Here is a 27,492-nt window from a genome sequence, read left to right on the forward strand (position 1 = left end):
CTCTTTTTTTCTTTTCTACTTTATGTTCGTAAGATGGAACAAATAAGTATGTGAACGTGTTTTATTTTAATTAAGCAAACAAGCAAACCTGCTTAGATTTATTATTTGTTATAATTAAGTTTGCTCCACATTAATTGTTATAAAGGAAGAAAAAATTTAGTCTAGAATTTGTTGATGGAAACTACTTACTATACAAATCTTACACAGATAAGAAAATAGTTTCGTTTTATTTAATTCAGGCAAGGAGAGATTACAATGATATCTTGAAAAAAAAATTTTTTTTTTTTTTTTGTTATAAAATAAACTTCAAATTAGTATTCGCGAATTTTAATTTATGTAAAATTTATGTTTACCTGTGTAAGGCAAATATGATATTACTTTGCGAAAATTTTACTAAAATTCAAAATATTTAATCTATCTATCTATTTGATTATATATATATGTGTATATATATTAAACAGATCTTCAACTAGTTACTAAGTTTTTTATGCATCTAATAACTATGCGTCTAATTGTAAGATAAATTATTTTCTTCAAAGATGTAACAACAACCCAGTGAACATACACTAAATACATGCTCTTGCAAAAATGAATGTTAACATAAACGCAACAAAACAAGCAAATAATATCATATATCACGTAGCTCCTTGACTTTTACTCGAATAATTATGCTTCCTCGAATACTCCTTCTTATTAAAGATAATGAATTAAAGACAATATTTTGTGATTCAGTGTGTAAAAACCTAATATATATAATATTAAAGGATATTAAAAGGTTTTGCTAATCTAAAATCGATAGTGCTCTTGTGATTCCCTTCTTAAAAGAAACCTGCTAATTTCTATTAAAATTCTAGGAAAATTATTATAGGATTCATTACGAACATGCTAAATTTTGTAACTTTCGTGTTGTCATGCGTTAAGTACATGCATTTATATATAAAACAAATTTAGAGAATAGAAAAATGTAAATAAATGAAATGTGCTTAATAATAATATCTTTGTAATATTTTTCATATATCATTTTAAATACTTTGGTGCGATTAAAATTTAACTGTAGTAAACTATAGTTTACATACAGTATGTCATATAGGAAAATAGACGTTTCATAAAATGCTATCGAAATATAAATTTCGTAAAAAAATTATATCATATAAGATGTAATTTGTTACATATTAAAGACATCTTGTAAACTATTGTAATATCACCTATTTGAATCATTTTATATCAAAAGACCTAAAATTTCAAATAAAATAATAACATAATTAAATTTAATAATTTCTTTATAAATAGAAAAAATTTAATTAATTACATATTCGTTACTTATTTTAAGTAAATGTTAATTAAATTTTCCTAAAAGCATAATTTCATGCAGTAAATTTATATATAAATTATGTGTATTATGCAATAATTGTTCTATAAGCTGTTACATCTATAAAAAGCGAAATTACAAAAGCAATACTATATTACAAACATATTAGCAAATATCTATTATTTTAATTTTTATCAATTTTTATTTGATGTTTTAATAAAATATTTGATATTCTAAAAAAAGAAAAAAAAAATTTGAAAAAAAAATAAATTAAAATTCTAGATTAAAATTTAAATTCTTGTTATAATACAGAAATACATTCTAATTTAACTAATCTTTAATTATAATTAACTAGTTAATATCTTGCGGTAATATCTTTTATCTTAATATTTTAGTATTCAATTATTTAAAAAATTTTACGAATCTATGCAAAATATATTTTTTTATCAAAGCGTCTATATCTGAAATTCTTTAGAATAGAAAATAACGAACACTTACCCCCTTCATCTTCGCTATCGCTCATAAATGTTTCTTGCATTGATTCAGGAGCTTGCACTCTGTATTTTTCTTCGATAGTAACCGTATGAGTCGTTGTAATGACAGTTTCTGTAACTACCTTCAAAGTTTCGATGACACTAATGTAACCAAGTTTTTGTGCAATATCCAAAGCAGTTTGTCCATTCTACAAAAAATAAAACATTGAAAATAAAAATAAAAATTTGAAAGAAATAAATTTAGAAATAAATTTTTCATAAATTTTACATACATTAGTAGTTGTATTCGGTTTTGCTTTACCCTCAAGCAACAAATTGATCACCAATGTGTGTCCTTGTTGAGCAGCTTGATGCAATGGAGTATATCCAGCATTCGTACTGCTGTCAACAGCTGCATCAGATCGTAAAAGGAATCGTACCATAGCTGCTTGACCAAAATGAGCTGCCACATGTAACGGAGTGTAACCGGCCTATAACAAATATCTTAGTTTTTAAAAAATATCTTTATCGAATTTTTTTTATAACATACCTTTGTCTTGGCATCAATCTGGGCACCATTTTTAACGAGAATAGATGCAACATTAACTTTATCTTCTTGTGCGCACAAATGAAGCGGCGTGAGACCATTCTATATAGAAAAAAAAATGTTATTAAATAACAAATATTTATATTTAAAATGAATATTTTGGATATTTTATATTACCTTTGCTTTGTGATTTGTATCTGCTTTGTGCTCAATAAGTAGTGTTGACATATCGGTATGGCCTTCTTGTGCACTCAAATGTAGCGGCGTAAATCCTGCTTTTGATTCCGCGTTTGCTTTTGCTCCGTATTCCAATAAAGTAGTTGCAATATCCATCTACGTAAAAATTATATTGGAATTATTGATATTATATATTAAATAATTTATAATTAACGTTATGAATAATTACAAATGAATTACCTGATTCTTGCGTGCTGCAATATGTAATGGGGTATGACCATTTTTAGCCATAGCATGAGGTGATGCACCCTTGTCAAGTAGAAGTAACGCTACATTTTGATGATCGTAGTGAGATGCTACGTGAAGTGGAGTTACGCCATTCTATTTAAACGAACGATTAAACGAATTTAGTGTTTAGATATAAAAATTACGTTTAATAAGAATATTATTTTTAAGAAGAAAACAAAAAGAAAAGCAATAAAATTGTTTCTTACCTTTCCTTGGGCATCAACCGGTGCATTCCTCTGTAACAGTAATCTTGCTACATTCATATTACCATACTTAGCTGCCAAATGTAGAGGAGTGAATCCTTTTTTGGTCGTTGCGGTAAGCGATGCGCCGTTTTCTAATAAAACGGATGCAACCTGGAATAAAGATTACAAATGAAAAATTAATAAATAATTAAATATGATATGCATATACATATAAATATATATATTCGGATATTTAAAATTTTACCTCTTCTTGACCTTCTTTAGCGGCAATATGAAGCGGTGTATACAAATCTTTAGTCGTAGCATCTACATCGGCACCGTGTTGAAGTAATAACATTACGATATCAACGTTGCCTAATCGGGAAGCAACGTGAAGAGGTGTTTGTTCCTCCTACAATATTTGCACATTTTCAAATTTATTTTAACAATTTTCCGTATTTCTACGTATATAAATAAAAGCATAAAATAAAATATTAAAATAATATAAACTATAAAAAGGAATAAGAAAATTAAACGCAAAAAATTGAAACGATGTTTTGTCTCTATAAAGTGAATATTCAAATCAAAATTTACGAATACTCAATTCTTTTCTTTACCCTTGCTCTGGCATCAACTTGGGCACCATTTCTAAGAAGTATCCTGATAATATCAGTCTGATTCGCTCTCGCAGCTAAATGCAAAGGCGTTTCGCCCCTTACTGTCGGTATATCGGGACTAGCTGCATGTTGCAGTAAATAAATCACTATGTTCATGCACCCCATGAAGCTTGCTACATGTAGAGGCGTCAATCCAGACTAAGCAATAAAATGAGTCTATTATTACTAAAAAAAATAATAATATTCTTCTTTTCTTATTATATCGATATAATAATATGGATTATTTCTCTGATTCTAAATAATCTCTGATTCTAATTAAAGGCAAATATAATTGGTACTATGGTATCTATAATGTATATCTATGACTTTTTAGATTTAAAAAAAAAAAGATGTACTATCGAGTTGATAAGAACAAGGGAATATACCTCTGTAGTGGCTTCGATGCTAGCTTTGTGCTTTAAGAGGAGCTCAACGACCTTCAGTCTGTTCTTTTTGCAGGCAATGTGAAGTGGAGTAAAGCCGTTTAGAGCTCGTGCGTTTGGATCAGCATTTCTATCAAGTAAGAGCTTAGCCACTCGTACGTGTCCGCAATGAGCTGCTACGTGTAGCGCCGTCAAGTAATCTACCGTCACTTCATCCACGGGTGCTCGATGATACAATAATATCCTCGCGGCGTCAACGTGATCTCCTTGAGAAGCCATGTGCAACGGTGCAAGACCATTCTGTCAATAGAAAACAAGCAAATTCAATCTCAAGAAAATCTTTTACTTTATATCAAAAGTAATACATTTTAATATTTTACCTTCGTCTTGGAACCGATCGGTGCACCTTTCTCTATTAAAATATCAACAACTTCGTGATGGCCAGATCGTGCTGCGCAATGAAGAGGTGTAAGGCCGTCTCTCGTTTTCGCTTCGATATTTGCTCCCTTGCTCATCAAAAGATTCACCATTTTTATTTTCCCCCATTTTGCCGCTACGTGCATCGGCGTAATATTGTGCTGTGAAATAGAACATAATTTAGAATAAAAATTTCTCAATGATTCGAAAACATTTTTAACAATATTGTGAAGACAAAATTGAAACATATGCATAAAACTTCTTTAACAAATGGGAGATCTTTAATTAGATGAGGTTTATCACAAACTTAGTGCTATTGTTGAATGAAGGCATATAGAATATAGAATTCTATTATAAATCTTTCCAGCCCACATGATTGTGTAACGGTTCCTCCAAAATGCAGAAAAAAGAAATTTCTATCTCTTTCAGAAAAACAATGAGCTAAATAATGGAAGGGACACAAAGTCTTGAAAATTCTCAAAATATTCGTGTCAAAGGTTTTCAGTGTTCAAATTCACAGAAGAATTCATATCACACAAAAGTCACAAAATTATTATATTATCAGAGCCAGAAATCTATTAAATAAATCATAGCACTATAACAATCATTCTTATTTTTTTATGATTAATAACTTGATTACGTACATTAACGTTGGAATCGAACTTTCGGATATCATACGTCTCAACAGAATAGAAAATGACGACTCTCTGACGATTCTCTTAAAATTTTTTCTACTCTTAATCATAGTGCATTTTTAAAGATTTCATACAGGCAACATTCATACACTATATTTTTGCTATATGTAACAAAATCTTCACATTATATTAATTTTCATTTATATTCTCAGAATTACTATTATATATAACATAAATATTTCATTCTATCCCTAATAAATTTTTAACAATGCTGCATTTGCGATGAATCATTTTGCCATAAAATACTATATACCACAATAATTATTTACATTTTTATGTTTACAATACGTTTATTTACATTTTACGTTTAAACATTTAGAAATGGTTTTACCTTAGCTGCGAAATTTACATCTGCTCCTCTATCGTAAAGCAAGGATGCAATTCGATCGTTGCCATAATGTGCTGCTATATGGAGCGGTGTGAAACCGCTCTTCGATGTTACATCGGGATTATGATCGTTCTAAAACAAAAGAAAAAGTAACATATATAGACATTGGATTAATTCCTTTTCACATATTGATCACATCGGATTGAATATAGGGCTTCAATGGCAAATCATTACAACATACTTGTAAAAGTAGGGCAGCCGCCTTGCAATCGTCTTTCTTGGCAGCAATGTGGAGAGCAGGCAATCGAACTTTACCACGAGTGTCATTTTCCAACAGAACTGCTACCACCTTATCGTGGCCCTGTTGCATTGCTACTGCTAACGGGGTGAAACCATCCTGTACATATAAAAAGTATATCAGATTCATGATGTTATGTACATTGAATATAAATCTACACGATTTAAAAAGATCTGAGAAAATTTTTTCCAATTATAAAATATTAAATTAATTTGTGGTTTTTTGGTATTTGCTCGCTCAACTTTTGTATTATCTTATTATTCATCGTGTTTAACGAACAGCAATTTTATTTACAAACCTCAGTAGCCAATGTTTGATTGGCACCTTTGCTCAGGAGAAATTTGACTACGGAATCATGATTTTCCTGAGCAGCCATATATAATGGTGTGAATCCATTTTGTGACTGTGCATTCACAGAAGCACCTCGTTGTACCAGCAATTGTACCACCTCCTCCTGTCCAGCTGTAACGAGATATTAATTTCAACTCGGAATTTTCATCCCACGTATATTACGGACGATATACCATTATTTTTAGAAAAAGAATATAAAATGCTTCGTAACAAAAAGAAAAAAATACTTTTCAATTAAAACACATTTATGCTTATTTCACTTGCATTTCTTTTTCCATGAAAATTGTCAAAAAGAGACTATGAATTAAACACTTGAAGAAATTTAAAAATAACTAAATAAGTAAAAACACGTATCTTTTTCTGATAACTCGTTTATATTCGAAATCTCATATGCAAAAGAAATAGTAATAGTAATAGTTGCAACTTACCAAGAGAAGCGATATGTAATGCCGTATTTCCCTTTTTGGTAGCAGCATCGACCACTGCACCACGTTTAAGAAGTTCTCTGACGATTTCCAAATGACCATCTTTAGCTGCCAGATGTAAAGCGTTTAATCCATTCTATAATCAAATCATTTTGTTTTCTATATTCTCTATCAAAATTCTATATCAATTGCTGACAATAAACACAATATTTTATCTATACATGAAAATTGTTGTATAAATGAATTACTGAAAATTTACCGTCCAATATAACGTTATATTTATTATATATTTTAATATATATGTTCAAAATTCCTACTGTAAATGTTTATCAACGTAGTGGAAAAATTTTTTAAAAGTAAAAATTAAAAAAAAAATACAATATTGCTCACAGCATTTGAAGCATTAATGTCCACTCCCGATTCCAGGTATTCCAAAACCTTTTCCAGCTGCCCTGCACGAGCCGCACGGAGAAACGCCGTACTGGGATCGCTCTGAAAATACGAAAACACGTATAAAGTATGTAGCTGAGAGTAATTACACGCCACGAGTGAAAGAGTAAAAAAAAAAAAAAAAAAAAAAAAAACGTATCGAGATACAAGTTACGTTAAACCGGCTAATGAATAATTGATAGCGCAACTCTTTAAATACTTTCTTTCGTGGTCAAGTATTACGTGTTTAATCATTCGTCACGTTCTTCCTCACGGTTGTTTTGTCGTACACCAATCAGATATGCTCAACCGAGCGAAAAGTATATATATATATATATATAAATGTATGAATGTAAGAAGACACTTGTTACAAATATTTCAACCAGTATCCAGTTAACCAGTTTTAATTGTCCAAGTAAAAAATACGTTCGAATTATATCGAATTAACTAAAAAATCTAATTTTCTTTTCGAGTAGTATATTGGCTTCTAAGAAATTACTTCAAAAAATTGATTCGTAGAAAATCGATGTAACAGTTGTTGGTGTTTGTGAATTTCGTAAAGTTCACACTGATCGTAAATGGTGTCAAGCTGAAAAGCTAGGCGCGTCATACGACGTTATTTATCCGAATCATATTGCGGATAAGTAATTAATATGGAGCGCCACGCCGTCTGCGAGAAATGACAATCCTCTCGGTTTCTCCCTCTTTTCTCCCGTGCTCGCCTTCACCCTATTTTTCGATCAATCTCTCTCTCTCTCTCTCTCTCTCTTTATGGTTGGCTCATTTGATTCTTCGTCGAGGACACAAGCTTACGACTGGTTTTATAACTTGCGATATATCGTTTTTTCTCGCGACCTACGCACAACAGGGACCAACAACAGAATAAAATACGTCTGGATGGGTATATTGTTGCAGTTCAAGCGAGGCGTTTTTTTTTTTTTTTTTTTCCGATTCAGACGTCTGGATTATAATTCTTCGCGCGTTAAAACGAAGATGACGAGTTTAAATTTCCAGACGATTTTTAATTTACTATAGCTATAAATAAAATAAAGGTTATCCTTTCTCTTTCTTTCTCCACTCTTTATAGTTGAAGAAATATTATGTTTCGTACAAAATCTTTGGAATCTTCGTTCGATATATTAATTTCCTTTCATCAAAATAAATGAAAAAAAGAATTTCATGATTAAACTTAATCATCGAATCAAACCAATCACATATTTTAATCCGATCAATCGTCTATTTATAATCTCGAAACTTGCATTTCATGAAATATTCATCAACGCAAAATTGATCACGTTCGAATACATTTTCGAGAATGTTCGAACAACGAAAATTACGAATGCGTGTAATTTCTCGATATGTATCTGATAACACATCTACAGTGCGCGTTAATCAACCGATATCTCGTATGCAACTCGGGTGTAAAGAACCTTCTGCGCTTGCAAACTCCTCCGTCGTGCTTTAAATAATTCAGCGAACCGTTACTCCGACACGTGGATAGTAGTCCCTTCTATGTCCGTCTCTCCCGTCTTCTTTCACTGTCTCGAGCTACCGCTGTCCCATCCCATTTTTTTTCAAGGTATGCTGCATCTTCCGTGGTGCAACGATGAAGGTCCGAGACGAGCGCTGCCGGTCACTGCACTCATTACTTATTCCTCCGCCTTGGAAACCGTTCACTCGCATAATTCTTAAATTGGCGTTGGTTACGCAATCCTGTTAGAAAATTGTTAATCCAGATCGGCGTTATCATCCAACACCACCGATTAAGTAATCCGAGTAAATCGAGTAAAAATGCATTTTACAATAATACGAAGAGAAAGGATCGTTTTCTTTTTATCGTAAGAAGAAAGATTTTGCTTTAATCTTGAGACACGATATCGGCCATCAGTTTACTTTCCTCGTTTAAAATCGACTACAAGGGTTGGTTTCTATTTACAGGTGTACGCTGCTGGCTCGACATAGTTTTCCTTAAAAGGTTCACGTTGATTGGATACCTTGGTCTGCACGAGAAGAAGTGCACCGTTCACGTAGCTCGGTTTGAAAATAACAGTGAGAAGAAGACATCAAATACAACGTATTATTCTGGTATCGATAATTTATGGAATTTGTTAAAAACTTTTTTGAGAGAAATAAATATAAAAATTGTATTTCAACTAAATTTTAAATATATTTTTGAAAACGTTATATTTTTAAAATTATGGTTAATGAAACTTTTAAATTTTTAGTGCTTTTAAAAATTTATTATAATTTTAAAACAGTTAATATCTTTTTTCATAAATTTTATCATATCTTTAAAAAGAAAATCATTCGTGTGTTACGATTATGTGTTGTTATCGATTGTTTAATTTTTGCAACCAAGGATATTTGCGAAGGAAAATAATTTTTCGTTCAATTATCGCGCAAATATACGCCAATTTCCTGTAAAAAGTGATTTAGCTGATTCGCTTTAAGAAAGCTATCGTAAACTATTGACTTACACACCTAGGCGAGTGTAAGTACTCTCGATTACTCTCTGTCTGGCTAGGGACGCTTTAAAGGTTTCTCGAATCCTTTCTAGAAGGGAAAGGGAAGAAGGAAAGGAACATTAAACGTAGAACGTAGCAGCATAGTTTAAGCTGTACTATTATTAAACTATATTATCGAATCGAATGACAATTTGTTACTTCTATCAACGCGTTCATAACCAAGGATAAATAAAATTAATTTATAGACGATCGAGATCACCTTTAAACATCGTGGTTATTTATGCGGATAGAAAATTCAACAATCAGTCGATGGATACAATGATAAGTTGTCGAACTGGTTTTTAAATAACCATAGTGTATGCAGAAGTTTCTATGGAGAAGAAGAGTTTGGATGCTTTAGTTTCGGACAAAGTTACCTACCGACGAAGGTATTCACGTTTAATTTCTTATTTTTTCGTGCCAGAGTAAAAATTTATGGAGAAAGTACAGTACAGTAGCGAAACATTAGTGATTAAAAATAACTCGATTCATATATGAGCCATGAAACGATGAAAATCGCATAATGGTGTAAATTAGTCTATCAATATCCTACACTTTCGTAACGCAATATTTTCCATTTATTATTGTAACAAACTCGGTATATTTTTCAATGTTATGAAAACGTGTCACGATAAAGAACGAAGTCACAATTTACGTTTAGTTGACTACGAAACTAAACGGATGGTATTTTTAGATAACTAAATAGAACGATCAAAACTCAAATTCTCGAGATTTTATTATCTCATATTTATTATTTATCGCATCCCACGAGAAAATACTTTTATATCCGCTCACTTTCGCATATTCGTTCGCATAAATAGAAGAAGAAAATTGAAAATTGAAATAATGCCAATTTATTCTCTTTTTCGTCTATTTTTCTTATCCAATTGTATCGTTACAATTTCCACCACACTCCGTATATTTATATGGCATAGTTATATTACACGAGAACAGATACTCCTGTTTAGAGGCCCTTATATATTTCTTTTGCTCGATAGTTCATCAAAATTCCTAAGCAGTCAGACTCGAAGCGTTCAAAGTGTGCATCGATGGCAACAGCTATGCGTCTTCCTGCAATTTCTGGCCGTGTATCAAGCTAACTATAGCTATGCCGTGCACCAAACGCACTCGCTACGAGAGGCAGCCGTACGTACGCGTACGAATGACCGCTTCGGGTTCACGTTGCGAACGAACCCGACAACCGGAAATACAGGTTGACGCCGAATAATCACGCACACGGTTGATATTCGCGACCCTGACTTCATCATCATCTATTATTAGCCGCCGGTCCTCTTCAGGCTATTTAAATTGACACGCATGCATGTACACACATTTTTAATATAGTATGTATTAAGATGCTAAATGATGCTAAATGCGTGACCGTCGTATAAACAAATTTGCTTGTAATGCAGTTTCGTTTACAATATTAATCGACCCACCGCCTTTTGAATGATAATTAACGGAAGGGGAAAAATCGTCGTGTTACAAAAACGATTAAGAATGACAAATTATCGTACTTTTGCCATCGATGCGCGCTATTGTTCCGCTTCTAACGGTAAAGTCTACAGGTAAATACAACAATTTCTTTTTTCAGTGAAAGAGACGAATGTCTTTCTTCTCTGAATACGAAATGCCTTGCCAGCAGCTAAAGTAGAAACTCGATCGTACAAAAATCGTGAAAGCGACGGAGGCAGTGCCGTTTTTTCGAGTCAACAAGGGATCGCCACGGTTCGGTTTCTCAATCAACGGGGAGGGAACAACGACCGAGAAAGAGAGAGATTTTAGCCCGAATGTCGAGAAAATTAAGTGCAGAAAGCAGCAACTAGAAGAATGGTAATTACGAGGAGAAAATGAGAAAAGGAGGATGGGTTTATCGACTGGTTAAAGAATAATAATAAGAAATGAAATAAACGGAGCATGGAGGTAGTCGGGAGGAATGAAGAGAATGCGAAAAAGTAGGAATAAAAATAACGTAAGCTTTGGACCGTGATCGAACGAACGAGGCTCTCGAAACGCTTGCTCGCGCGTTCGATCGATCATTTGAAAGGGAATCGAAGATGATGTTATCCGGGAGACTCGAAGTGTCTATAATAAAATCGAGAGATGACGAGACCGACAGAAATACCGAATTGTTTGTTGATGGATGCAATGGTAATTTTATGCCTGACGTGTTCCACTGTTTAGGAATTCATAAGGTTTCGTATTCCCTGAAACTACGACTCGTAATTATTAATGTGTACAAGAACGAATTGAATTTAGAATAATATAACATGGAGACGCGATTCAACGTACGACAAATATATACATAAATATATGATATATATGATAATAGACTGCGTGTGATTACGTATTCGTTCGAGTTTGATTGTGCGAAATAAAAATAATCGTTGAATAATATCAATATTGGGACAAATGTGACAAGATTAAGACTAATTAGTGCAAAAATAGAAAATAATTTAAATTCGTTATTTTCAAGGGTTTGACGAGTGAATAAACGAGGAAAAAATTTAGCAAATTGATTACTCCCTCTGATACGTATTCTTTAGTTAGTCATTGGCGCTAGTAGTATAATTAGTAACACTGGTGGTGGTAGTAATAATAGTAGTAATAGTAGTAGTAGTAGTAGTAGTAGTAACAGCGAAATGCCATCGACACTGGTAGTAGTACGAATAAGTTGCGATATAAACGTAGGAGGAAGAAGTTCGCATAGCTACGCGTTAAAAACTAGCTTCCACTGAACCGGTATGTACGTGACGAAGATATCGTTATTAAAATGCCATTTTTTTTTTTTCTTAAACCGGTCGTGGGAATGAAATATCGCCGCTAAGTATTCCAATTTATTTTCTTATCTTCTTGATCTGCATCCTGCAACCATGTTATAATTAATGAATACATCGTACAGATATCCGACGAATCTATTTCGATAAAGGAGAATAAAGAATACTTAGGAATTTCTCGTTATACGTGTGTAAAGAAGCGGCGAGATATCTGAAAATTTGTTTACCTTGTATATATTTAATTCTTCGATTAAAAGATCGAAAGCCATCAGAAATGTAATAATTAATAATGGTAATAAAAAAAAAAATACATCAAGATACAATCTTAAAAACAGGTTGCACCAGTTATGACGACATCGCAGTAAAGACGACGACGATTTCTGAAACGAGGCGACTCGAGTTGCACATGTTTTCTCTCTCTCTCTCTCTCTCTCTCTCTCTCTCTCTCTCTCTCTTCGACCGTGATATTTATATCAGAAACCATGAGAGATACACCTTCGTTGATCGAATCGTTTCTCGAACTTTTGACAAAAAACAGGTCCGACATACGCTTAACCGAGACCTCAACCTACTCCACGTCGCACGACGCTGGGCATAATAGTTAAAAATAACCAAGGTATCGGTTCGAATCATGACCGCAAAAGCAAAGACACCGTTCGTTTCGTTTCGAGCGCAAATCATGCATCTCATTTTCACCTTTCTTCCCCCGACGATCGAGCCGAGCCTAGGAGAGGAGAACTCCTTCCCCGTGTGCATTTCGTGGCTCTAATTAAATTTATCAGCGTTGCTGAGAATCCTCTTGCCATAAGGTTCCCGCGGATTTTCTGCGGAAGAACTTCCCACGGAAACGAGCAACCCCTCTTCCAACCCAATATCTTCTTCGATGATAATCCGCCGCGTCATCGCTGTTTATCGATAGCAAGACCTTGGGAATACGAAATATATCTTGGAACACGTAGGAAGAGTTTAACACGTGTGGACACATTTTCACTTCCACTGGTTTTAAATTCGAAGTTAAATAACTGCGAGTAAAGTGTAATTAAACTATTTTACATAATTTCTTGCATTTGCAATCGATGGTTTTTTCTTTCTTTTTTTTTTTTTTTTTTTTTCAATTCAATCAAGTATCCTTGACGTTGTTGCGTGAAACGATGACAGGCAGAAAATTGCGACTATTTATAAAAACAAACCGCGTTCCCGAAGAGAATAGTGCAACCTTGTTCCATGTCGAAGTCGCGTTAAACGATTTTAATTAAGCAAGTGTATATCGAATTAATTCAAACAAGTTTCGCTTTCGGAATCGAAACCTCTACTGCTGTTTCCAGTGGTATCATGCATGACCACCTCTTGCATAATCGCAATACATTAGAGACGACAAATGACATCACGTCCCTCGTAAGCGTTGAGGTCATCAGGTGCTGGCCTGCCTCGATATTCCAGGTTTTTACAATTGATTTTGCCTCGACTCCGTTCGATCGCTACGGCCATATGGTCGTGTACATCGCGCGCGTACGTGGCCGATTTACTGAAAAAGTTGATCTTCGACTCGTATTTTTCAATCAGATTTAAAAGGCAGGTTCCCTTATATCCACGTGAGTCCGATTACGCACCAGCGTTAACAACGCGCTATAAATAGAAAATGAAATCGAGCCTCGAGAAATGCAAGATTATTAGTTTACGTGGCGCACAATGTGGTTATTCTTCTATTATATATAGCCAAGGAAATTTATATAATACTCTCCGTTGAAAGCAAATTGACGACGCCAGATATATATTCAAACACGTTATTAAACTATTTGTTTTTCAATTTGATATTTGAAATTAAAAACAATTAGGTTTATATAAATTATATACGTGCATAGAGAAAGATTATATCGATACTATCGTGCACGTAATTTTTTTCTTAATGCTTCGCGTCCATTAGTGTCTATTTTTAATCCTGTGTTGCTAGTCGAGTTTCTTCGTACATCGGTGTACAAAAATATTATTATTCGATTTGCGAAAAAAACAAATTTCTAAAAGGAAATACTTTTAAAGGGAAAAATTTAAATTGATATTTGACAAATATATATGTTAATTAAACATAATATATAGGCATATAAAATATTTTACGATAATATAACTTTAACGAAACTTCGAATATTCGAATATTTGTTCGAATCGAAAGAAATTTGACCGAGATATATTTCTCAAAATTAAATCAAAGATGTCGATATTTATTAATCCCGATTTTCAAACCCACTCATCGTATAATAATAATAAATTATTCACCCGTGAAATGCGCTTTGTACTTTCTAACTCTAGAGCGGCACGATGATCAAGATCGTATCGTTACCGTTATAATAGTTCAAGTACCGGATACATTTGCTCAAGAAGCACTTGCTTCCACGCCACCATTGACTCGCCGAGCATCCACCAAAATTTTATATCCTCTTTACTTTTGGACGCTGTCCAACCAATGTTGAAGATTTTCCTTACACCAAGAGAAAGATCCAATTAGCTAATTTCGTTCGAAAAACACGTTTTCCGCAAAATCTCTCGGCGATTAAACACGTCCTCCCATTCAAAGAGTGCTTTCATCGGGGTGTTAGCGGATATAAGGGAGAAGCCATTAATTATATCACAATGGAACAATTCTTTTTTTTTTATCTCGAAACCCTGCAGACAACGCATTAAAGTTTCTAACACAATCGTGTCGCGAACTTTAATCCCGCAATTTCCTTTTGTGAATCGAGAAGAGAGAGAGAGAGAGAGAGAGAGAGAGAGAGAGAGAGAGAGATTAAGCGCGATCGTGAAATTAATATATCGTTCCTCGTTGAAGATAATTTTAAGAGTTAGAAGAGAAGCGTTCGTCATTACTAATGTAAATATAAGGGGGAAAATTCTTTCGAATTGAGATGAATAAAAATTGCACGATCACGATTACGAAAGTTCTTCGTTGCTCGAGATATTAACCAAATTCTTGGATCGTGACTCAAATGGGATGTTCCAGTCCGACGGCAACCGATCACCGACCAAGATGATAGTATGATGTCAGTCTCGTACTACAGTCAGTTGGACGGAAGCGCTCCCGTTAAATCGGTTAAATGTTTCCTCTGTCCCTGCTCGGGAACATTCGGGTTTATTGTGACTGACGGTGATAGAGGATTCGACAATCAGGCATAGTATTCAGAAACGGTTTGTACCTTTTTTTTCGAAGGTAGATCGTGCGATTTATATACGCGGCAACATCGGGGAAAATTGGGTCGTGAATTGTTGTTCGCTCTTTGTCGCGTGTCCCAATTTTTTTCTTTTTTTTTTTTTTCTTTTTTCACTCGTCTGCGCCACGTCGTGAATGCAATCTGTGAGTCATGTAGCGGTCGCGTAAAGTGTGGAAAGAAAATGAGAAACGTTAAAATCTGCCAATTTCTTCATTGCATAAGGAAGTTATTTATTTTTTATTGGAAATTGGAAAAAATAAGAATGACCGGGAATCGGTTTTAAAATCGGATTCGTCGTTTGCCGATCGAAACGATAAATTGGAGGAATTTATTAATGTTTGTCGGTATTATTATTTTAAAAAAAAAAAAAAAAAAAGATCTTATCGAGATATATCAAGATTATGCGTGTAATAAAATTAATAATTCATGAAACACTTTGTGCGAAAGGAGATCAATAATTTTTCATACGTTCCGGCATACAGAAGAAAGGGAAAAAAACGTAAAAACTACGTAAATCAATTGTACAAGTTATATAAGTTAAACAAGTTTTAAGCTGCGCGATCCAACGACAAGTTTAGATGCTGAAGTCAAACGATTGAACCCTGAACCTGTTATACCGTTATAACCGGAGGGCATAGTCTAATTGTATCACACGATAAATTCACCTTCAATGCGTTATTTTTGTAATAATATCGAATGGAATGATAAATAAAAATGTACAATGATGAAAAAAAAAAGAAAGAAAGAAAGAAAGAAATATTCTATTCCTTTCGAATCATCTTGTTATTATACGAATAATATCAAATTAATTAATTAACATCAAAATATATTTTTACCACTTTCTCTTGAAACTTTTTTTTTCTCACTAATGGAGAACACTGGATTGGGAACGAGCTTGGATACTCTCGTACAATCGCTTTCAACGCGAAAAATATTCTCGAGAGTAAGAGTAAGAGTGCGAATACCAACCGACGAATATTTTCTCTCTCGAATGTATCTCGCGCTCAGAAACGTCACGTTTCCATAACTCGAAAACGCAGTTGTGAATTTTTTTTCACGCGCCACTGTCTTTTCATGCGCGATGCTCTGTTTATGCCCTGAAACTGGTATATGTGTCATATTTTATACTTCAGCCAGTAACGTAATCTCTTCATCGCCGCCAACGCGTCCTTTTCATTGGGGCTTAATTAAATGTATGGTCGACACGCCGGAGGAAACGAGAACAGGAGAACACACAGCTCCAGCTTTGACCGAGGGGGGCCAATGAAGAGCGTAGTTGAAAGGGTCGAGGTCGTGTCTGCCGCGCATGCGTTTCAATACGAAACGCAGATATTTCAGAATTCGTCGATTTCTCTCTTTCCCTCCCTCCTCTCTCCCTTCCCTCTTTCTCCTCGCTGTCTTTGTTATCGCTGTCGTGTAACGTTGTACGTATCGGCGGGACAATTTTTCCATTAGAGTGTGACACATTAATCTCACCTTAAATAACACACGCATAATTAACATCTTTCTCGCTTGCCTCGTAATACGTTACAATTTTGATCGTGTCGCGTCTTGCACAACGAGCTAAATACTCGGTTGAACGTTCCAAATGATAAAATACTCGTGTATCGTCTTCGTTTCGATCCTGGTATCTATAATAAATCGTAAAATTTAATAAATCCGATGAGAAGAATTTCGGTCGTTTCCGTGTTGAGACGATATAAAATAAGTAATGATTTTCGATAATAAGAACGTTCAAATATCCGAAGAGAGAGTGATGATTTCGTTCGATCTAAAGGTAGAGGAAGTGAATACGAAATAAGCGAATAGCGTTTTATTTTCATCGTTCCCATTTTTTCCTTCAAAAGTAGGCTAAGTAAATAACGGCGTATAAAATTGATGAGCAGAGAAACGATTTAAAACTTCGATGCTTTTACAAAGATTCGTGTTTTTTAATTTGAAACAGGATGGAGATCTTTTCAGGACAATCAAAATCATTTTATCAAAGCATTTATCAATTTATTAACGATCAAATGGAAAAAAAAATATAATCGATCGCTCGAAGAATCCTGATCGCAATAAATTATTTCTAACAGTCGGAGAAATTAGATAACGCGGATGCATAACTCACGATTATACTCTCACTGTCGTCGTTTATCCTTTTAAATTCTTCTTCTATTTACCGGTTACGTTATGTCAGAACGAATTACGAAATATCTAGGTCAATGATCGATAATATCCAAGTATAATATTTCACTCATAATTTGTGCAACATTTATGTCGAGACATCCAATTTTGGGGTCAGACGTGATTTCAACCACAAAGTGGATCACCGAGCCTGCTATTGCCGTTACTATACCATTCTGTTGCAATCATTTTGGCGCTATATATACTCGTTTAATGTAATTTAAGATCGATTTAAGATTCGTCGCAAACTCGTCGTCGTCGAAACGATTGTCTCGGAGAAAGGACGAGTACGATTGTATCTCCTCGATCGGGACATCGTAACGTTGTACTTCTCTACTTTGTTATTCGTATTACACGATGAACAATATTAATATAACAAAGAACGATGCAACCGGCGCTTTTTCATTCGCTCTTTCAAAGATTCTCGCGCAACCTTTAGATTCAGACCGTTTTGAAAGCGGCTCTATCGAATTTTGCTGAAAGGGTACTCTGATAGACTATCGATCAGACGGAAGGTTGTCGTCCCTATTGCGTAACGTTATCACGTCGCTTCAAAAGGTTAAACGTTAATAATATAATAATACAAATAGCATTTCGCCTGGATAAGCTGCTTCTCACTTTCTCCCCGCGCTATCTTTAAACACGCGTAAAAGCAAAAAAGTCATGTCCAAGTCGTGTTAACACTTGCAATGGTTACACCGGTGTTGATCCCCTATCCTCTTGAAGCTGCAGTTAAAAATCATTTAACAGTGTCCGATTCTAAGGTTTCTCGGTGTACCACAAGATATACTTAGAAAGTCGGAAGTGTAATGTATTCCACGGTCCGTGTCGAGCTATCAACCGGCGTAGAAATCGGTGTATGTATTGTATGTCGATTCCAGACGAGACTGCAACGAGACGCTACTACGGTAGCGCCTACTAGTAGACAAAAAGCGAAAGAAGAGAGGAAAAGAACCGCTGCTTAATTCTTGCCAAGTTCTAGTCCGATCTTTTTAACGTAGAAAGCTTTGAGAAGAGAAAAGATCGAAGCGACGTTAAATTAAGAAAGAAGTCGCGCGAGGAATTGATGAAAAGGGAGGAAAAGAGAAAGAGAGATATATATATATATAAATTCGTATATATATATTCGCGAGGCGAATAATAGGTAAAGTAAAGTACGTGTGTATGTATAGATCGGTATATGTGGGACAAGCAAGATGGAGTCTGGAGGTTCGGGTCGATATGAACGCGGCAGCGCTATTGCAGCAAACCGCCCCCTATTCCGTTGTCGTTCCGCTTACCTCTTTCTTTCCGTCCTTCCACGTCCACGAACCCTCTTATCTCACCTCGCTCTACGGCTATCGCTCAATTGCTATCGACACCGTTGCTTAATTAACATCTCGGCATGCCGTGGCGGAGATAGATACCTCGAATATGCTGATCGCTCGTGTTCGGGGAACAATGAAGGGATTCGTGCGAAAATTGAATCTGTTACTTGTCCGATAAGCGAGTTCTTTTTTGCCTACTGGCACAATTTCTCTGTCTCCTTGTGCGCACATTTGTCTTCGTTCGTTTTCGAGTAACCAGTTATGAACACGAACACGAACGTTATTATGATGTAAAATTATGCTCCATTTTAATCTTTGGATTATCGATCGAATTATATCAAAAAAAAAAAAAAAAAATGTTGAATTTATATAAGATTAAAATTGAACGGATGGTATAATTCAAACGAGCAGTAAAGAAATTATTTTTTACGTGAGAAATGTATATGATGATTATAGTTTCGATTTTTGAAAGAGATACATATATTTGTATCTTGTCAGTTTTAATTTTCATACCTTATTTTATTGAACTTTCCTTTCGCTTTTAAACGAAACGACACGTTATGAAATGCCAAAAGAATGATGATGAAATTCTTATCTTGTAGAGAGTAAAAATTCGACGGTATTTCGTAAATTTTTAATCAAATTCCATTCCATATTTACGATATTATAATATTTTATATATATATATATATAATAATTAATAATTAATAAAAATCCAGTTGCGCGCATAAATACTTCTAGATAGAAATGACACACGGGATATCTGAAATTTTCTGCAATCGGATTCCTTAATCAAATTGTCTAACATGATAAAGACACTTGGGGCTTCAGATGCATCGAATCACTCGTTTACGTAAAAGTACACTTGATATTACATCCACGGATAAAATAAAGGAATGCATGGAAGAAATTTAAGTGAGAGAAGCTTTAAAATTCTATCTTGTCTCGACCTTACAATTTCCTCCATTAAGGAGGAACAAAATTGATATTATCTGATTAAGTCGCCGCGTATAGAGAAAAAAATAGCCAACCTAACGCACGATAATCGATGCAGGTTGTTGCTCCAAGTGTCTAACCTTACCCGATCAATATAGGTTGTTGCACCGATTAATGGATAATTGGAAAATAAACGATTATAAATAATCACTCGTTCGATATTATAATTTAATAACTCAACTTTTATGGAAGCAGCGCCATTTTTTCTTAATTCATTCACGAAAAAAATATAACGAATATATCGGCGATACGCGTCCGTTTAACGTGAAAATCTAATTTCCTATAACGCGATTCTGCTCGAGAAGGAATTGGAGCATCCACGATAAACTCCGCTCAATAATTTTTCTATTTTTCTACTCGTTTCTTTCCTTTATCCGTAAACTGGCATTCAACCTGGTTGTCATTGACAAATTGGCGACAAACACATTTAATAGACACATTGGAAACGACGTCATCGCGATCGATTTTACTACACACACATATATATATATATAATATATACATATGGAAGGAAATGCACACATTTCCATATCATTAACTACGTGAAACGTAGATAACATGTTCGTTTATGTAAATGGAACATTATCCAATGCATTCGATGCATATTGTACATAAAAATATTTTACGAATTAACCGTTTTGCATAAACGTCGCATAAACAGTTGAATCGTGGGCGTCTATATTGCGGTAATTTTAATCGAAGGAGTGTATTATATATATGCGATTAAACATCGCATATATCTCGATCGACTTTTGCTAAAACAAAAATTGTGATATCTCTTTCATTCTCGATGGAGCTCGAATGGAGAATATTTTCGAAGATATTTTGTTGAGGAAGGAAATAAATTTCGGATTCCTTAATTAGAGGGGGCAAAACGACGAAGGCTTCGAAAATCGTTTGAAAACGTTCACTTGTACGAGAGGGGTTCGCTTCTCTTAACTCTCGAGGCTAAATTAAACGACGTTGGGGTGCCACGAACCCCAGTTTAGCGGTGAGAGGATCGGGAAAAGGGTGACAGTCGGGTTACCGGGTCGAACATACGCGAAAAAAAAACAGATGAGGAAGTATTAAGTGCACAAGAAAAGGCCAGAACCCTTCATCCACCCTTTTCGATCATTACACCCCGTATAGGGTAACGTAACAAATTATGATCCCTGCATCCTCGAGGAGTTGGAGTCATTGTACAATTAAATTATGAAGAACGTAATGGAAAGTATGCAACGTAAGCAAGGATTTCGTCGCGATGATATCGAATCATATATAAAACGAGGACTAGAAAGGGTCACACAAGTGTCAAACTTGATTGGAGCAACATCTATTAAAACGACTACTCGAAGAAGGTGGCTGACATCTCGTCGAGGCCGTCACGATTTAATAATTTAATTAGGTTTATGCTGATGACACATCGTGGTCGATTGTTGGGCCTGATGAATAACTCAAACTACTTATAAAGCTTTTAATGACGATAGCGTTTTATGAGACTTTATTAAACTGGGTCAATCACTGGCGTCGTCTCCGATATATTACGTGTCTGTCCATAAGTACGCATCCGAGGCACGGTGCCAAATTTCATTCGAGAAATCCCTTCTTTAAATCTATACGAGAAAGTATACGCTTCTCTCCCTGTATACGATCTGATGATGCATAAGTATTATATTAATCGCGAGGGAAAAGAAAGTCGAGTCTCCTTTTTATTGGCCAGAAATTTTATTACACCTTCGTCGACCTTCATTTTTTTAACACCCGACATAACATTGACACGATAATAAAAGATACGTCGTGTAAAAATGTACAAGTTGAACACCGTAACGCGGCAAGAGTACGACTTTCCCTCCTCTCCCCCCCCCCCCTCCTCAACCGTGCACTTGTACATATATACGCGCCTCGAACAAGTTCAAGCGGTGGAAACGAAGCTTCAAGCTCTCTGCTCGAGCGTCGACGATACTTCGATACTTGGTGTATACGAGGCAACATGTCGAGGCAAAAACGTTTATTTTCAGTCTCCACCCCAGGAAGGAACTTTACACGTAGATGAGCCTGGATCGCTTGCGTTCGCGCGTCTCTTTATGCGGTTTCGCAACCCAGTTCCATGCACGGTTGACAAATCGAGAAAGTAGAAAACTGTAAAATTGCGCGTACCCGCGTGAACGCATTATCACAGGCTGATTACATTAACGAACGTACGAAATTTGCGAAGGCCACGCGCCGTGCTCCTCGAGCAACGATTACCATTGTACTGCACGCAGAGAGCCGTTTTAATTGGTCCGCTCCCTTTAAGCAAAGGGACTCCTTTCTTCTTCGTACTTCAAAGCTTTTTCCCTCCCCTCGCGATTACAATTGCTATTACGACGTTCCAATAGATATGCGTTTTACGAGGCGGATTAATTATCGCTCGCTCCGGAAAAGACGGTGAAACGTATGCACCTAGTAGCAAGTGACGCAAAAACGCGATAGAAAAAAAAAAGAAAGGAAAAAAAAAACGGAATTGAAACGAGACGTAGGTAATAGGTATGTATGTCAAGATTACGGAGACACGTAAGGAGACGTGTATGTATATTAGTTACGGTTACTATTGCTTTTGCATCTGAACTTAACGATCGTCATGCGTCATTAATTCACGGCGCAAAAATAACAATTACACGTACAGGAAATTGATATTAATGGCTATATAACGTATTTCTCTAAAGATTGTAGATCGCTATGGATGGGAACTGTCTGTTCTTTTTTCTTTTTTTTCTTTTTTTTGTCTGTTTAAAGTAGCGGGCATTCTTCCCTCGTGGAAATCGAATAATTTCATGGATAATGAAATATAATGAAAATTAGTTTGAAGGAACGATTATCATTGTAACAGGCGATATAATAAAATTTGCATCGAAATTTCCATCGAATGATATTCTAAATCCTATTTTCTTTCTAATTACCATAGAAATTACACGATTTGTGATTTCTTAAACAGATTCTGCAACCGGATGAAGGGGACAATGAAAAAAAAAAAAAAAAAAAAGAAAGAAAGAAAGAAAGAAAAGAAAGAAACGCACATATTTCTAACAAGTGTGGGTTATGCGTTACACAGCGTCGCATTGTCGCAAGCAATCAGATGTAACCCAGACTCGTCACACATGTCTTTACGCGCTTACTTTCATAAACGCATTTACGCAGAGCGATGTGTCATGCAGCGAACAATACTTCGCTTCCCTGCACGAAGACCATGAAAATTATAACGGTCGTATCGGTGAATGTCACAAGTAACGAGGCACAATACATCTTGGATAAAGTACACGGATGACCTACATTCGTCATCGCCATTACGCCCTTTCGCGATGTAAGATCGAACATCGATTCGTCTTTACGAAGTTCCGTATTTAAAGTGAAGAACTAAAGTGAGCAAATCGTAAATTTACACACTTTTTATGTTCGATATAAAAAAGAAAAAAAAAAAAAAGAACTTGACGTCTGCAGCACATTTCAATCTTTCGCTTTCGTACTTTTTTTTTTTTGTTAAACATCAATTATTCAATTTGCACAAGTCAAGGTAAATAGCAACTCAACTTCCGTTATTACACTGATGGAGAATGATGTGTTCTCTGGCTGAACACGTTTGTTCAAGTATTTACCATCTGACCAATAAACTTAGCAATCTTCTCGTACTCTGTACGTACGTACTATTATCGAAATGTTTAATCCAAGTTCCTCAAACGTGAACAAACAAAAATATATATGTATATATAGAGATCTCGAATAGGTAAATCTTGTATTATTATACGAGTGACATCGTTCGATGCTTTTTGATCGATCCGAACGTACGAAGTTTGCTTTATCGCAATAAGAATACAAAAGTATTTTTATACTATATGGAGAGTTACGCTTGAAACGATTAGAGATAGTAACCGTGGCCTCGTAGCATGAATGAAGGTCCATTTACGAAGATCCGTTTACAGGGTCCGTACTGATGGGATTATGACGTAATTTTACGTGAGTCGAAACTGTACGAGTAGATAAACGGAGTCACGTACGAATCATAAATGATCGCCAATATGGTAACCGTCTGGTTTATGCAATCTTTATCAGAGAACTCCATAAGCAATAAGGAGAATTGTGATAAAACAACTCCAGTTTTGACAAGCCACCAAAAATATAATATGATATATATAATGTGATAAATATTGAAATTCTTCATTTTTTTAAGGACAAAGAAGTAGAAGATTATTTATTTTTTTGAGAATTTGAAAATTTCTTTGTTTTACATGGCTACTTTAATATTCGAGGAGAATATAAAATGCGTTCGAGGAAAGGATACGTAAAAGAGCTTGGCTCGTGTCCATACACATTTCTTCGCGTATTTTACAACACGCTACTTTTTCTGGAAATACCGTTCCGATTCACTAATTCATTCAGAAAATCGTACGAAAAATATAACTCAGCCAAACGTAAGAAAATCACTAAATGGTTTTTTTTACACTTTTGTGTACACGATACTACCTACAGGCAGTGCCAATAAATATATACTTTGTATTGCGTTTGTATTGCGTTAAAGTTTTCACGCGTATCGTAATTTTAAGTAAAAACACATCTGCTTGATCATTCGTTCAGAAATGCACACTTTAACGAACAAACTCGTTTTAATCTCAAATGTCAATTAATTTTGGAGTCGAATAGGTTTATAAATAGAAACGAGTTCTCGTATATCGTACAATACATACAATGTTTTTGGACTCGCAAAATCTTCTACGCACAACTTTTATTCTCTGTTTACAATTTTCACAATCTACAATCTACGTTAACCATGACCTTTGAGCTGGAACAACCATTAAACTTAATACATTAATGCAAAGTAAATGTAATTTGGAAAACTCATTATATAGATAGTCTTCTAACTTCCATGTATATTTACTATCTTCTTTGCATTATTTCCGCAATTTATGTTGTGATTAAATAAAATCATGACTTCTTCGTACTCAAGGTTATAATTCTTGTTTGCTTCTCTCGTATGCATAATTACAATTTACTGTAAATACGAGCACAAATATTCCGAGTCATCTTTGACGAATCTAACGATGAGTATCAATTATAATAATTGAAAAATTTTCATTCGAAAAAAAAAAAAAAAGAAAAAAAAGAAGTTAATATAAATTCTTGAAATTTATCGTGTAAAATTAAACTAGTATTTTATTTAAAGAAAAACATTTTCTTTTTTTTAAATTGCTATTTCCGAATAAAGTAAGAAATCGTACGTTTTAATAAAGCGAATTTATTAAATGTGCTGCGAAAGCAAGGAATGTTACGTATATTTTATATTTTAATTAAATATCAAGAATTCTTTACAAGGATATCCTAAAATAATATAACAAAGGATATTACAACATCATCTCTGTTGACCAGATTAGATTGATTTAAATTTAAACAAGTACCCTCTGGTCGATCTGAACAGAAACTTTATCGAGTGTATTTAATGAATACCAGAGCAAATTGAATAGTTGTGCTATTCTTATTAAAACGGAGATTATGAATGAATTATAAAATCAGTTATAAAATTATTAAATCTCCTTTCTACTCTTTAATCTATTAATCGTATTAAAATCAAATTGTTACGTAAAAATGAATACAAAATATAATTAGAAGCTGTATACAAGTGGTTATTTCATGGATAAATATTATCCATTGACTGTCGTTAGATGCGCCAAGGGGATGATCGCCTGTTTCTTACGGTACCGCAAGTATACTGAAAACCGGATACACAGCTTCTAGTGTCATCTTTCTTTCATAAATATTAAATTACGGCATTTCATCAAAACTTCCTATGTTTCCTAATCTTTCTCTGTCGGTCTAGATCGACTAAAAGGAAGATACTTACTCATCTCTCTTAAATACAGTAAACGTTCCGTAATCCGAGCCCGTGCTTAGTTACGGAAAAAGTAGAGAAAACCGAGACATATATGATACTCGCGTATGGTTTAAAATAAATAATAAATAAACTGCGTATAATAAAATATTTGCTTAAAAAGTTGTGTCACGATAGATCTTTTGATTAAAATTAAAAGAGGCATAATTCTCTTACCTGTTTACCAGCGCGAGGTAACGTTTCCACATTGGTACCGCCGACGACAGGCGCTTTTTCCGGTCCTCCATTCTGTTGGCTGACATTAATGTTGGCGTTAAGATTCGCATGTACGTTGGCATTAATATTGTTCACATTATCGGTAAGGTTCGTGTTCGTGTTTCCAACACCGGCATCCCCACCAGTGCCAGTTCCACCCCCGCACTTTCCTTCCTCGCCCGTCATCACTTCAGCCTCACCCTCCACCAGTTCACCCCTATCTCACCCTTTCGCGTTCCACGCCTCGAGCTTTCCTTCCGTTCACTGATTACCAATGTCGGTCCGCTGGCCAAAATCCGGATATCTGTTCAAACGAGACGGCGAATCGTCGATCAGAAGAAACGGGTCAATCTACGGATCGCCGAGCCGATTGGCCGATTCTTTCCGATCTTATTGCTCCTATCTCTTTCGTTTCTGTCAGCTTTGCTACACTACACTATCGCATCTATCTATAAAATATCGATCCTATTGGAAACTACTTCGAAAACGATAGGAAAAGAGTATATCTATGCTCGGAGGCTAAAGGCTGTAACACAAAGCAAAAAATTGAATCGCCTCGCAGAGTTTAAATCACAGATTATAAATATTATAGAAACGAGTATTCCGAGTAATTAAAAAAAAAATGATTGATTGCAATTTAACTCGATTAACATGTCATGTTAGCAAGCGTGCCCTTTCTTTTGCTGACACGCTACCGAAATTCATTAGAAAATGTAGAATTATTTTCGTACACTGGTCGCCGCTATTTTTAGGATTCTCACCGCGCGATACGGGTGGTATAACGGTATATGACTAGCTAGTTCAAGCACGTTAGGAGGCAGACTTCACAAGATATACCGATCGAGAACTAATCGATCAATGCATATTTCTCGAAGATTAAAATAAAAATGTATTGTCATTGAAAGTAAACGTTTCCATCCACATTTTAACTGCATCACGAATCGAGCTCGTTTTCAACTACGGTTTAATTTTAGCCAATCTCACACAGGCCGGTTTTCACTAACGTTAATCGAACTAACGGTCAAACAGTGTAAAACTTTTGTTACAAATCCAATCCATTCATGGCGGACAGATTATACGAAATACCGTTCATTGGAAGAAACTGGGCAAAATAGTTTCCGGTAGGAACTCGAGTAATCATACATGTAGCTCTATCGTCAGTAGTGGAACCAGGGAAAATCGATTCGGCCGTGCCCGTTTGAGCACTGCGCGCCTCTCAAGTATGCGAACTACCGTGATAAAAGCAGTGTCGCGCGGGATGATCGTTTCGATTCCCAAATATTCGAATAAGCAATATTTCATCGACACGAATGAAACTTGTATAGAAAACTTTGTTCAAAAGCATAATAGCATTGTGTATTGAAATAAGAATTTGTAACGACAAAAATATGATTACAAAATTTGAAAAAAACTTATTCTTCTTTTATACCTTTGTGTTAAATAAGAAAAAATTCTATAATTCAAAATCAAAATTCACTAATTTTCAT

The 27,492-nt window shown here is 34.9% G+C and overlaps 1 protein-coding gene and 1 long non-coding RNA gene across 15 annotated transcripts in view; one reads left to right on the top strand and one right to left on the bottom strand.

The window, feature by feature from the left end:
* LOC100871617 (uncharacterized) overlaps positions 1-27,492 on the bottom strand; it is a 77,831-nt gene that overhangs the window by 49,578 nt on the left and 761 nt on the right. For 13 of the 14 annotated variants that reach the window (XR_015290805.1, XR_015290804.1, XR_015290803.1 and 10 more), the window contains exons 2-17: positions 25,967-26,309; positions 6,923-7,024; positions 6,536-6,668; positions 6,055-6,218; positions 5,700-5,855; positions 5,462-5,590; positions 4,399-4,596; positions 4,022-4,318; positions 3,597-3,794; positions 3,245-3,391; positions 3,001-3,150; positions 2,747-2,887; positions 2,507-2,662; positions 2,333-2,431; positions 2,076-2,273; positions 1,808-1,991 (exon numbers count right to left, since the gene is read on the bottom strand). Coding sequence is in view for 6 of the 14 variants with exons in the window: in XM_086903626.1 (XP_086759752.1) it covers positions 1,808-1,991; positions 2,076-2,273; positions 2,333-2,431; positions 2,507-2,662; positions 2,747-2,887; positions 3,001-3,150; positions 3,245-3,391; positions 3,597-3,794; positions 4,022-4,318; positions 4,399-4,596; positions 5,462-5,590; positions 5,700-5,855; positions 6,055-6,218; positions 6,536-6,668; positions 6,923-7,024; positions 25,967-26,191 (2,677 nt within the window). In the remaining 8 variants the exon portion in view is untranslated. Of the gene's footprint in view, positions 1-1,807; positions 1,992-2,075; positions 2,274-2,332; positions 2,432-2,506; positions 2,663-2,746; positions 2,888-3,000; positions 3,151-3,244; positions 3,392-3,596; positions 3,795-4,021; positions 4,319-4,398; positions 4,597-5,461; positions 5,591-5,699; positions 5,856-6,054; positions 6,219-6,535; positions 6,669-6,922; positions 7,025-12,938; positions 13,082-25,966; positions 26,310-27,492 lie in introns of those variants that run through there. The other variant, XR_015290806.1, reaches the window with a different exon arrangement.
* On the top strand, positions 8,518-9,610 carry LOC147658248 (uncharacterized). Its single transcript, XR_015290813.1, has 2 exons — positions 8,518-8,799; positions 8,900-9,610. It is a non-coding gene; the product is annotated as an uncharacterized LOC147658248 (long non-coding RNA).

The sequence above is a fragment of the Apis florea genome, unplaced genomic scaffold (genome assembly GCF_048593485.1).
Source record: "Apis florea isolate Af1SG1 unplaced genomic scaffold, ASM4859348v1 contig_2293_pilon, whole genome shotgun sequence".
NCBI lineage: Eukaryota > Metazoa > Arthropoda > Insecta > Hymenoptera > Apidae > Apis > Apis florea.